This window comes from Stomoxys calcitrans, chromosome 3 (assembly GCF_963082655.1).
Source record: "Stomoxys calcitrans chromosome 3, idStoCalc2.1, whole genome shotgun sequence".
NCBI lineage: Eukaryota > Metazoa > Arthropoda > Insecta > Diptera > Muscidae > Stomoxys > Stomoxys calcitrans.
This window is the reverse complement of record NC_081554.1, coordinates 101,009,373-101,021,930: the sequence shown is the minus strand read 5'-3', so window position 1 is coordinate 101,021,930 and position 12,558 is coordinate 101,009,373. Positions and strand designations below refer to the sequence as shown.

The 12,558-nt window shown below is 36.3% G+C and overlaps 1 protein-coding gene across 1 annotated transcript; it reads right to left on the bottom strand.

Annotated features, from left to right (window-relative positions):
• Positions 1-3,787: 3,787 nt before the first annotated feature.
• LOC131996075 (uncharacterized) lies at positions 3,788-9,981 on the bottom strand. The gene is made up of 3 exons (XM_059365523.1): positions 9,969-9,981; positions 8,781-9,912; positions 3,788-3,912 (listed from the first exon to the last, which is right to left on the bottom strand). The coding sequence occupies exons 1-3, from the start codon at positions 9,969-9,971 to the stop codon at positions 3,788-3,790; spliced, it is 1,260 nt and encodes a 419-aa protein (XP_059221506.1). The 5' UTR covers positions 9,972-9,981.
• Between the last annotated feature and the right edge of the window lie 2,577 nt (positions 9,982-12,558).

Below are 12,558 nucleotides of genomic sequence, written 5' to 3'. Positions count from 1 at the left end.
CGTAAATAAGCAAAATTGCCGCATTTGGAGTGAAGAGCAACCAGAAGCCGTTCAAGAACTGCCCATGCATCCCGAAAAATGCACTGTTTGGTGTGGTTTGTACGCTGGTGGAATCATTGGACCGTATTTTTTCAAAGATGCTGTTGGACGCAACGTTACGGTGAATGGCGATCGCTATCGTTCGATGCTAACAAACTTTTTGTTGCCAAAAATGGAAGAACTGAACTTGGTTGACATGTGGTTTCAACAAGATGGCGCTACATGCCACACAGCTCGCGATTCTATGGCCATTTTGAGGGAAAACTTCGGAGAACAATTCATCTCAAGAAATGGACCGGTAAGTTGGCCACCAAGATCATGCGATTTGACGCCTTTAGACTATTTTTTGTGGGGCTACGTCAAGTCTAAAGTCTACAGAAATAAGCCAGCAACTATTCCAGCTTTGGAAGACAACATTTCCGAAGAAATTCGGGCTATTCCGGCCGAAATGCTCGAAAAAGTTGCCCAAAATTGGACTTTCCGAATGGACCACCTAAGACGCAGCCGCGGTCAACATTTAAATGAAATTATCTTCAAAAAGTAAATGTCATGGACCAATCTAACGTTTCAAATAAAGAACCGATGAGATTTTGCAAATTTTATGCGTTTTTTTTTAAAAAAAGTTATCAAGCTCTTAACAAATCACTCTTTACTATTTTTTCACGAAATTCCAATAGAACATTGCTTGAGCCAAAGGGGTTTTATAGGTCTCATTCTCTTTAGAGAAATCAATAAAAATGTATAAGGATTGAAATTTATGAAAAAACTCTACAAACCGTGTTTTCGATTTTTTGTGCTAAGCTCGCGAACCGGATAAACGAGGTTCAACTGTATTTTAATAGCAACTGTGTAACAATTTCCTCCACTGTTGAACGTTAAGCCTAGTACTGACTTCATTTGCAGTGAAAATGCTTTTTAAATTATTGCGTAATCCGACGAACGCAAACAAAAGTCAAACAACAAAGGCTACAACATTGAAACAGAGTTAATTGGTGTCCATTCCGTGAGCATTTAATTACATTTCCAAATAATTGAAGCGAAATTTATACTGGCGAAGCGACATGTCGCTACTATTTTGCTCATAGAACACAGCGCCACTCCTACCCAATGTGTTCGCATTTTCTTCGCCACCATTTTTTATAATTAGTTTTGACAGCTATTCGGGCGAGTCAGTACTGGATTAAGTTGTTACAGTATCGTACAGTAATTGGCTGAATCAGTTTTTTGTATTCCAATATTTCCACTGTGTTTGCGGAGTAATAATCACCAATTACTATAAATCTTACTCGAATCTTGATAAGTTTTTCTTGGTCCCAAGACAACGTTTAAGAGAAAGTTTATGGAGCTTCTACATACATTGGGTGCTAATTGGATGTAGGGTACAATGTATGACTTTTTATTGTTAGCACAAATATGTACTAAATATTTTATTATCAATTTAAAAAGTTCAACATTAAATGACCTAGTTTTCAATCATAAAGGTATGCTAGGGATGTACACTCAAAAAAATAATTTGATTCATATAAAGAAAATTTTCGACAAGTTATTTTCTTCTGTGAAAAACGTTGGGCTTTACGATGAAATAACATGTGTTTGCGATAAATTCTTACAAGAAATTGTGACAAATATTAAGTATTTTTACCCTGAAAACACCTTTCATTCTTGATGTAAAAAACATCGTATACGGGGTTTAAACTAGTTTTTCAATTATGTCAAACAATTATATCAAAATCCTTCCATTTGCATACAATTCGATTATAGTTTTGTATTATGATCAGCTGTATTTGTAATGCTATAAATGAAACAAAAAATTAGTTATGGGAGTTGTTGTTTTCGCACATTTAAATACCTACACGCAAAAAATTGGTTTGTTTCACATAAAGTAAATTTTCGCAAAGTAAATTACTTTTGTGAAAAGCATTATACTTTGTTTACGACGAAAGCACATATTTTTTGCGAGAATTCTTGCAAGAATTTGTGACAAGTACAAAGTTTTCTTACCCTGACAATACCTTCGATATTACGTATGGCACACAATTATATTAAAAGTCTTCCGTTTTGGCACAATTCCAGTAAAGTTTTGAATTATGATTTGCTTTACAAAAAAATAAAAATACTTATGGGGGATGTTTTTTCGCCCATTCAAATATCTACTTAGGGATGGATATTCCTTTACTTAGAAATTCTGGTTGTGTTTTCTTGTACACAGCCGCCATTTGTTCGTTGTTCTAATGATTTTTCGTACCAGCATTTTTGTTGCTAAGGACAAACTTCAATAATTTTCATTTTCCGAGTATACCATCACCACTCGACCGAGCTGCCAAATATAGTGCCCTTTGGTTAGTCAAAAAGAAAAGGAAAAAATACCTATACAAGTGACGAGCACACAATTGCAATTATTTGCAATACCATGGGCTTGCTTGGGATTATTTCTTTGTCTACGTACACAGTAATATTCAATGGTGTAAGTAGGTTTGCCCATCACTGGTCTATACGCTCAAATATTCAACCTTTTTGTCTAGTAGGAGAGATACTAGAGAATAATTACACTGTACTACACCAAAAATATGCAGGGGTTCTAATGTATCAATTCTGTTTTGTCGGAGTCCAGGAACACGAAAATACCTTTAATTTTTCTGGGTCACTTCGTTAAATGATTTTAGGACGGTAAATGTAGAGAAGAACGCGCTATCGTAGATTTTTCGTTTAATAATTTTTTGATTCACACCGGATTCGAATATTACCTTCTTTAGAAGGTCACACCAGTATCTTTCAAATAAGGTATATATCTTTTAAATCGGCCATCAAATAGATACACTAAGTTACAGAGGCTGAAATATGCAAAAATCTTACTAAAAACACAAAACAACACATACCTTGGTCTCTATTCTGCTTACAAAGTACCAAACAACTACTGTGATTTAATAAGCTTTTCAAAATAAGTAATAACAATAAAATCGTTTAAAAGAAATAATAGATGACTTATGAAATTTTTTGTGTTTTAACTTTTTAGTTTTTGATTTAAAAATATTTTTTATATCTGTGCATTTTTATAATCTTCGCTGTAAGTATTAAGCTTTAATCACCAGCAGTGTTAGAAAGCATGCTAATTTTATTTTTCCCTATATAACGTTATTCAATTGTAGATATTTCACCTTGCTTATCGCTCAGCTGTCCTAAACTTAATGGAAATATTTCCAAATGAGCATGCTTATAGTGTTATTTTATTGACATTTTGCAACCCATTGCATGGTTAGCCGACAACATGGTGTTTACTATCTCCTCATAATTTTCACTTTTTGTGTTTCCAAGAAAATTTTTGCACACATAAACAAAACCAATCTATGCCATTTTTCTGTGAGTTTCATTTGTTGTATGAATTTTTCATCTTTTACCAATTTTGGTATTTGGGTGCCAATAAAGATACTTGTTGATTTAAAATGAAATTGCTTTTTATTTATGTTTTATATAATGTAATATAATATATGTTTTACCTTCTTTTAATTTTCGTGGAAAACCCGTTCAATGTATTTGAAGGTTACTCCATTTTTATCAAGTGCTTGCACGAATTACTTTATTTAGCCCTATTTTATGTGCATCGGAGGAAAAATTATGTCTTTTGGATTGTCTAACGGGATATTTATGCTATTTTTTCACCAACTATAGCTGTTGAACAGTCTCTGTGTATGTAATGTTTAGAGGTCTCGGCTGCTCCATTCACAAAAATAGCCAGAATACTTTGTGCCACTTATGTGAAGTGTATCCTATTTAGTATAAGAGACATACTGTCATATGATTCTTTGATGTTTGTAGCGTAAGCCAATGGTAGCAAAGGAAGCGATCCATCATTATGCAAAAGCAATGCTTTTAGGCCTGGAAATAGAAGACATAGATATATATTATATTATACTAGCTGACTTGGGCCCGCTCCGCTGCGCCTTCTTTTACTTTATATGGAACAAAAGTTTCCTTGGAATATTTATTTTGGACAATTAAAGATCTTTAATTGTCCACGCTAACAGTTTAACAATATAAGTGCCTTTATCCGAATCCCACATGAACTTTATTGGTCTACGAATTTAAGTTTGGATGTAAGGTGTACTCCATTCTTAATATACTTTATTTCAGCCCTTCTGATTTAGGTATACTTGGCCCTGAAAAAATATCAGCATCGTGCTCTTTTCTCAAATTCCATTTATTTAAACCCCATAGTGCCATTGGCTTAAGAGGAGTTTATAGGATGAGGCGTCCCCCAAAAACTAGGCCCCAAAATAGGTTATCAAATTCGTTTTCTACCTTTCATTTGAGTCCCATATTGCCATGGTCGGTAAATATGTCCGATTTAGTGGTGTTTTGGGGCTTGGGGTGGTCCCCTTAGCACTTGGCCCGACAATTGGATATCAGATACGTTTTCCTATCCTAAATACCTTTCATTTGAGTCCCATATTGTCGTGATTGGTCTAAATATATGTTTGGTAGGTTTTAGGGTGGGGCAGCCCCCCTAGGTACCCCATCCGAAATTTGGATACCAAATTTTTATTTTTAGGGAATTATATGAGAGCTTAAATCGCACCGCCCATCTCCGAGATCTGGCGTTTCTGAAAATTAGGGTAAGGGGGAGGGTCAGATATCAGCAAATGTAGTACCCTATTTTCACCATGGGGTCATTATGCACCATCTGTGAAAATTTCAAGAAAATCGGTTCAGCCGTTTCTGAGTCTATAAGGAACACACAAACATACAAACAAACAAACCTACAAACAAACAAACCTACAAACAAACACAAATTGATTTTTATATATAAGATTACTTTTTGTTAAACCGTCAAAAAATAATTGGCAATCTTCTGGAACATGGCTATATCCACGTTGGTCAAACAATACGATCACATCGTTGCAGTAGCCAAATTGCTATTTTCAGGGCTTTCGTTGAAAAGTCATCCAAACCAACTAGTTTCTTCGGTCCAACGAAACGTTATGTTTACATTTTCGTGCAAATAGTTCCATTGCTCAAGGTTGGAACCTAGAAGTTCGGTTTGTCTTTTCGACAATTCTAAATCCCGAACGAGATCTTGAACTTCGCCTTGGAATATATAATGTTGTTTTATAAGTTCTCCTTCAGAAGGGACATATTTTGATTCGGATATTATAACATTGCTTGGACATATTTCAAACTCAGTTAAATCTGGTGATACTACGGATCAACATTTACACTATCAACATTTGCATATTTAATATGTTGCCTTATTTTGAAATGATATCATAACCCGTTGTTTCAGTTGAACAGAAATATTATTTTCTATGCACTCGTAGTGGAAGCTAACTACCCGATGAACAATTTTTCAGGATCTTATCGTTGAGGAGCAAACCGATGGTATATACCATTTTCCATATATATACTAAAGGCCTACATATGCTCTCGTAAACATACCGTTAATGTAGGAAACGTGTCAGCTGTTTTGTTTTGCTTTGTGAAAACACATGCAAACGATTACAAAACGTCTGCCGAACATAAAATGAAAGTAGAATTAAGAAAAAAATAAAATATTACGTTCCGTTTTCATGTCAAGTGATAAAATTTTAAGTTTAAAGAAATTTCAAAACCAAAATGTGTGTTTAAAAAACAGCTATTCTTTTATTCTATTTCTCAGTGGAACTTATTAAAATTTATTGTTAATAATAAAGGTTGAATGGGTAGCCCACCATGAAAAGGTGGGCAGTCTGATCTGTTGTGAAAAGTAAATGAAAATGTGAGACATATGTGATAACAAGAAATTACAAGAAGAGAGTAGGGGTAAGCGCCAATACGGCGCTGTTGTATCCGCTAATTCATGTTAGCACAATGTCGAGAAACTGGGGTTTATTCAGGGATTCCACACACTCCGCCACCGACTTCGACCTCACTGTACTAGAAACCTCGACCTTGAGGACCGCCATATACACATACTGTTTTCGACCAGGCACGGGATGATTATAAGCACCACATCAGTTGAAGCTCAAAGCTCAGCTGAGAGCTACCGATGGGCAATCTGCCCATCGTATCCAAAATGTTCAGAAGGGAAACTTTGACGCTTTTGTCTCCCCGTGCGGATCAAAGCGGTGACTATCGACCCATCTCAGCATTGCTAAATGCCCTCTCAATATTCGAGAAGGCCGCCATCGCGTACTCCTTCAGTTAAAAAGACGTCTGAACTTCTCGCATCACTGCGTGGAGGGCCGTCCTTTTCGACCTGCCTTGAGTTATGCCTGAAGTTCTTCGACGTCAGACCCTCTCTCACCTTCAAGTCTTTTTCGTTTCTTCTATTGCTCTTTTATTGTTCACTTACAGAAATTATAATATACCATTTTCGCAACCACAAGTTTGGTTCCGTTATATCCTTTATCTTTTTAACCCATTAGCGTTTACCTGTTTAATCCACAACAACCATATGACCTGGGTTGTTATGGGTTTTTCTCCATATTTAGCATCCTAAAATCACTTAACGAAGTGACCCAGAACAATTAAAGATATTTTCGTTTTCCATGGACTCCAACAAAACAGAATTGGTACACCAGAACCTCTGCATATTTTTTCAAGTTTTGTAGCACAGTGTTATTGGCACAGTAAACGAATAATCATTTGCGGCTAAATAAACACTTTCGCTATAAAAAAGTTTTTGATTTTACGACAAATGAAAGGTCTTTTAACCGTAGGATTTACAACAAACAAAGTAAGGATAGGTTAGGTTGAAAATAGAGTGTGGATATTTATCCGCCCCATGCCACTATTAACATACACCAAAAGTAACCTCGCAAAAGAAAATCTAATTTAGAAATTCCGTGCTACTTACAAAAACCTTAATTGATTTCCATACCACGCCCACTAAGTTGGTTCATGTCTGGTTAAGTGTCCCTCACATAAGTGCCGGTGTCGTTAGCCACAAAAGCCATGCAATGACAAATGAAAAATCCAACGTCTCATCATCTTCCCCTCATGCTCCAAACATGCTATCACTTGCCGTATCGATTCTACAAAAGTGAGCTCGCTGTCCTATGTGTCCCGTTATGATACCGAAAGCTAAACTGACCGAAAGCTATACTGACCTCCTTCTTATTTGCTTTCGGTAATATCCTACTCTTCTGGATCTCCCCATAGGATTTTCACCGTCCTACCGACCGTTTCCACAGGGTTACATGCGCATTCATCGCCCAAGGCCTTTAGATTATTAATGACAGCTCTCTTGCCTTCACAGCCAAATCGTCTACTTTCTCATTCCCTGCTACTCCGTTATGGCTCGGCACGATGCGGATCGTGCCATCCTCAGAGAAGGCGGTAATATCCTTCTTACATTCCAAGACTTTTCGTGATCTTACCGTCCTGGTTGTTATTGCCCTTATGGCCTGTTTACTGTCCGTTATGATGTTCATACCCGACATCCTCGCGTTAACACCACACCACCTTACGAATTTCGTGATCGCCCGGATCTCCCCCTGCAGGACCGTAGTAAGGTCAGGCAGTCTAAAACAGATCTCAGTCCCTGGGTTCTCAATGTAGACCGCCAGGCCCGCTCTGTCCTCTAGCTTTGACCCATCCTTGTAAAATGATCTTCCAGATGGCAATACTAGGATCAATCCAAGGCTGTGCCGCTGGCAGCAGTACCTCGTACTCTAACTCAAGTGTCGTCTCAGGTATCCGATCGGAAACCTCTTCCATTCCTTCCAGTTTTCTATCTTCGCCTCGTTTATACCGCGATGGTTTGAACTGCGCCTATCCTAAATCCATTCTCCCATCGCCTTAAGTCTCTTAGCCGCTGTGGCTGCCTCGCGCTTATATGGGTCGGATATCTAGAGTAGTCTTTAGTGCCCTAGTGAGCGTGGTCATCTTTTCGCCTATGCCGACGCAACATTTTCTCTGAACATTTTTTTTTTTTTTTTTATTGACAATTATACTTATAACTAAATTACAAATATAATGCAAGCTCTGACTACATAGGTCCTAAGCTTGAGAAAAGTAAGAGTTTATTAGCATTATATAATAGGAAATTTAAACGGAACATTTATATAAATATTTAAAGAGAAAAAAAAAAAAAAAAAAAAAGAAAAAAATTAAGTTATATTACAAATTTGCGTAATTCAAGAGAATTATGTGAGTATTTACAAAGGGGAGAATTTAAATAAGGTTATATAGGTTACATGATTTAAGAAAATTAATTAAGTCTAATTTGTTTGAAGGGGCATTGATATTGCTAAGAATCTCCAATAAACTTTTGTTTGGAAAATAATTTGATATAAGCAATTTAATATGTGGGCAGAATAAAAATATATGAGTCGTATCGGAAGTACTGGATCTACAGAACGGACAGTGTTTATCTAAAGTTCGGTCAATGACCTGGTCATGTGTCAAACGACAGTAACCTAATCTTAGCCTTATAATTTTGACTTGATCACTCCTGGACAGTAATTGGTCTTTGTGTAGATAGTCTTGCAGATTTAATTTATTTCTATTCAGATTCTTATACCAAAGCGAGGAGCTGTTCCATATCTCAATTTGTTTTAATGAAAAATCTTTTTGTATATGTTTCTTTATATCATTTGGGGATGTATTTGCGGTGGATATAAGAGGCATTTTATTGGCTTGTTTAGCTACTGCATCAGCAAATTCGTTTCCTAAAATATTAGAGTGACCTGGAACCCAAATTAATTTGATTTTTCTATTTTCTTGGATCAGCAGATCTCTTATTATGGAGGAATAAACCTCAGTACTGTTATGGTTCGCTATAGAGTCCAAGGCAGATAATGAATCAGAGACGATAGCAAAATTGCCTTTAGATCTCTTTGCGAACTTGATAGCTTCAAGAATTGCGATTATTTCAGCCGAGAAAACTGAGCTATATTCTGGAAGAAGAGATGTCTTGATAATTCTCTTGTCGGTAACTAGACTATAACTTGTAACATTGTTAATTTTAGAACCATCTGTGAAAATGAAACTATAGTTCTGCAGTTTGGTGCAAATATTCTGAAATTCAGCTACATAAAGATGTGGGATTGTATGCTCCTTTGAATACTTTCGTAGGGATGTATCTAATGTTGCTGGATTGAACCTCCAATAAGGGTTATTCGTCTTGGGAGCGGGGTAGTTGAAAGGTAGGTTGTAGGATTTACAGGCGGAAACAATACGCCCAATAGCGGAGTCTGTTTTATAAAATTTCTTAGTTTTCAAAGCTTTATTAAGCATTTGCATGAGGGGGGTTTTATCATTAAATAAAATTGTTTTAATCAGCTGGGCTGTAGCAATATCTCTATAGTCTTCAATAGTCTTCAGGTTAGCTTCGAATAGTAAATTAAAAATTTTTGTAGTGCGGTGTGCACCTAGCGATAAACGCACGGCAGAATTATATGTAGTTTTGATTTTATTGAGAAGGGCTTTGGAGGTGTATCCGTAAAGATATATACCATATGAGATTTTCGAAACAATGACAGAACGTGTTATAGTGATAAGTGTAGAGGTATCGCAAGAATAGTTTTTGTTTGACAAACATTTAATAATGTTAAGCCTTTTTGAGAGCGATGTGCTTAATTCCTCTATGTGGGAATCCCATTTGTACTTGCTGTTGAAGGTTATGCCTAGTATTTTTAATTTGTTCACTGGACATATAGAGTAGTTGTTGCAGTTTAGAACTGGACTGCAGTTTCGTTTTCTGCAAATGTGGAGATGCTTACATTTGTCTATTGACAGTTCCGCTCCGGAATAGTTACACCAGTCTTCTATAGCGCATATCGTATTGTTAAGGTCGATGATCGGTTGGTTCAGCCTGCTAAGTTCCTTTATTATTACAAAATCATCGGCGTAGGATAAGAATTTCAGAGATTTGTCTGATTCGAGTAATTCTGAAAGCTTATTATAAGCGATTAGAAATAAAACTACAGAAAGGGGTGAACCCTGGGGTATACCATTGTGAAGGTTATTGAGTTCGGAGCTGTATGCTCCAACTTTTACTTTAATCTTCCTATTAGTTAAGTAGTTCTTAATGTATTTAAAAATTTTGGGTCCGATACCCCATTCCTCCAATTGATTGAGAATAGTGTGTAAGCCAATCTTATCAAAAGCTTTTGAAAAGTCAAGTGATATTATAGAAATGTGTTTTCTTGTTCTTAGGGAGTTATTTATTATATAATCTAGAAGTAAAAGTGGATCTGCTATACTTTTACCTTTTTTAAAACCAAATTGGTTATTGTTAAGTAGCTTATTAGAAGAGATAAACCACCATAGTCTATTGGCTACAATTTTGTCCAGTACTTTGGAGCAGCATATGTTTAGAGATATAGGCCGAAACAGAAGTTTTGTCGCCTTTAGGTTTTAGTACTGGGATTATAAGACTGTTTTTATAGAACTGTGGGATTTGTGTGTTCAAGATGTCGTTGTATAGTCTCACAATACGTTTCTTGGTATTTAAATCAAGATGTTTTAGCATTTTGTAATTGATTCTATCGATTCCAGGTGTCTTGCCCTTAAGCTTGTTAAGAGATATTGTGAATTCTAAAAAATCTATGTTAGTCTCTATAAGACTAGCATTTTTACTAGGAACTAAGTGTTTCGGGTTCTCTAAAAATTGGCTCTTTAACGATTGGAATAACGTCGGAAAATTAGAATCTTCTGAAAGCTGGGACCAGTATGAACAAAATCTATTTGCAATTCCCGTAGGATTTGAGATCATCCCATCATCGCCGGATATGTATGCAATAGGTGTTTTCGGCTTAACGCCGCAGAAACGTCTAATATTGGACCAAATCTGGCCCGTAGGATATGAATTGTTAATCACAGATGTAAATTTATCTATTGATTTCTGCTTGGAAAGTTTAAGTTCCCTCTTATATACTGCATTAGCCCTACGATGTGCGACAAGGTTCTCGTCAGTAATATTTCTTCTGAATAAATTTAAAAAATGATTTCTCTCTCGCTTCAATTTATCTAATTTCTTGTTCCACCATGGAACAAAGGGTCTATACTTAGGGGTTTGATATTGCGGAATTGCTTCGTTAGAAGCCATCAAAATTATTTTTTGAATATTAGCAGCTTCTTTATTAATATTCTCACTACGTTGTCTTTCCAAGCAAAATTTCTCAGAGAGACTCTGAAAAAGGGGCCAGTTGGCCTTGCTTGTATTAAATAAAGGTTTAAGTCGAAACCCATTATCTGAAAACTTTTCCTGAAACAGCGTCGTCACTATAGGGAAGTGATCGCTACCATAGAGATCAGTCTCTATATGCCAGTTAGCATGAACTAATAGTGATGCTGAAATTAAAGTGAGATCTATATGGGTGAAAGTCTTGTGAGTAGAAAAATGAGTCGGCGAACCGTCATTTAATATAGCTAGATTTGATTGGGTAATAAACTTTGAAAGAATTTTGCCTCTTTTATTGGTCTTAGCAGATCCCCACTGGGGATGCCAACTATTCATATCTCCTGATATGAGCATGTCATGAGAAGAGAAAGAGAATAGATGTTCCAGGTCCTTGATCGTAAAGGTTTTTGACGGGTTAAGATATGTCGAGTATAAGTAGATATTTGATTTAGCGACAATTTTAACACATACTGTGTCCAAATGGTCATAACTTCCGATGTACTCATGTTGTATAGATTTATGGATTAGTATTGCAGAATTATTTGATGTATAGATACAAAAATTTATTGGTATTGGTATGCTATTTTTAGTTTTGAAGTGAGTTTCTTGAAGAGAAATAATATTGGGTGTGTGCTTCTTTATTAAAGTTAATAATTCATTATAGTTGTTGCAATAACCTTTAATATTCCATTGGAGTAACTTAAGTACCATGATATTAAATAAGAGAAAAAAAAATAAAGTGCAGCTGTTAGATAGAAGCAACGTATAAGAGTTTTTTCTAATTGGTATCCACGTTGAGTCGAGAGAAATCAAAACGGTAGCGATGACTCGAGATGAGACCAAAACAAGTCACCGATGACTTGAGTGGAAGCAAAACAAGTCAGACTCTCCCGAGTGACGTCAATCGACTCAACTGACTGTAGTGTTGTTCTTTTACTCGTCGGATAAGTTGTCACTCTCCGTTGAATTTTTGCACAATTTTTTTGGATTGTTGATAGCCGCACTTTTGCTCTTGAGCTCATTTCTTGTTCGTTTCGATATGTTCTTCGGCAGTATGTTGACAGTTGTTGGTTTGTCGCGAGCACTCACTAAAGGCTGCGGTGGTGCGGGGTCTGATGGTTTTGCCTGCTGTTGCTTCTTATTTTCACACATTGCGTAGTTTGTGTTGTTGTTGGAAGTAGTTGGGAGAACGTGATAGCTTACAGTGCTTCTTGTAACCTTGGAATAGACAGTGTCATTTGGATGACGTTGTTTGTATGTTGCGAGAGCAGTTTTGTGATCTACTTTGTCGAGTGTTTTAATGGCCTGTATCTCTTTGAATTTTAGAAAAACGGGGCATTTTTTACTGAGCACAGAGTGGGACTTATCATCTAATTTGTTCTCATCGCAGTTTATACATTTAGTGTTGTTTTGGCAGA

What these genes read in the sequence shown, in the direction of transcription:
- LOC131996075 (XM_059365523.1), bottom strand. An exon ending in CTCTATAGCGAACCATAACA is followed by an intron (nt 3,913 to 8,780) that starts GTACTGAGGTTT and finishes TTCTATTTCCAG; the next exon opens with GCCTAAAAGCATTGCTTTTG.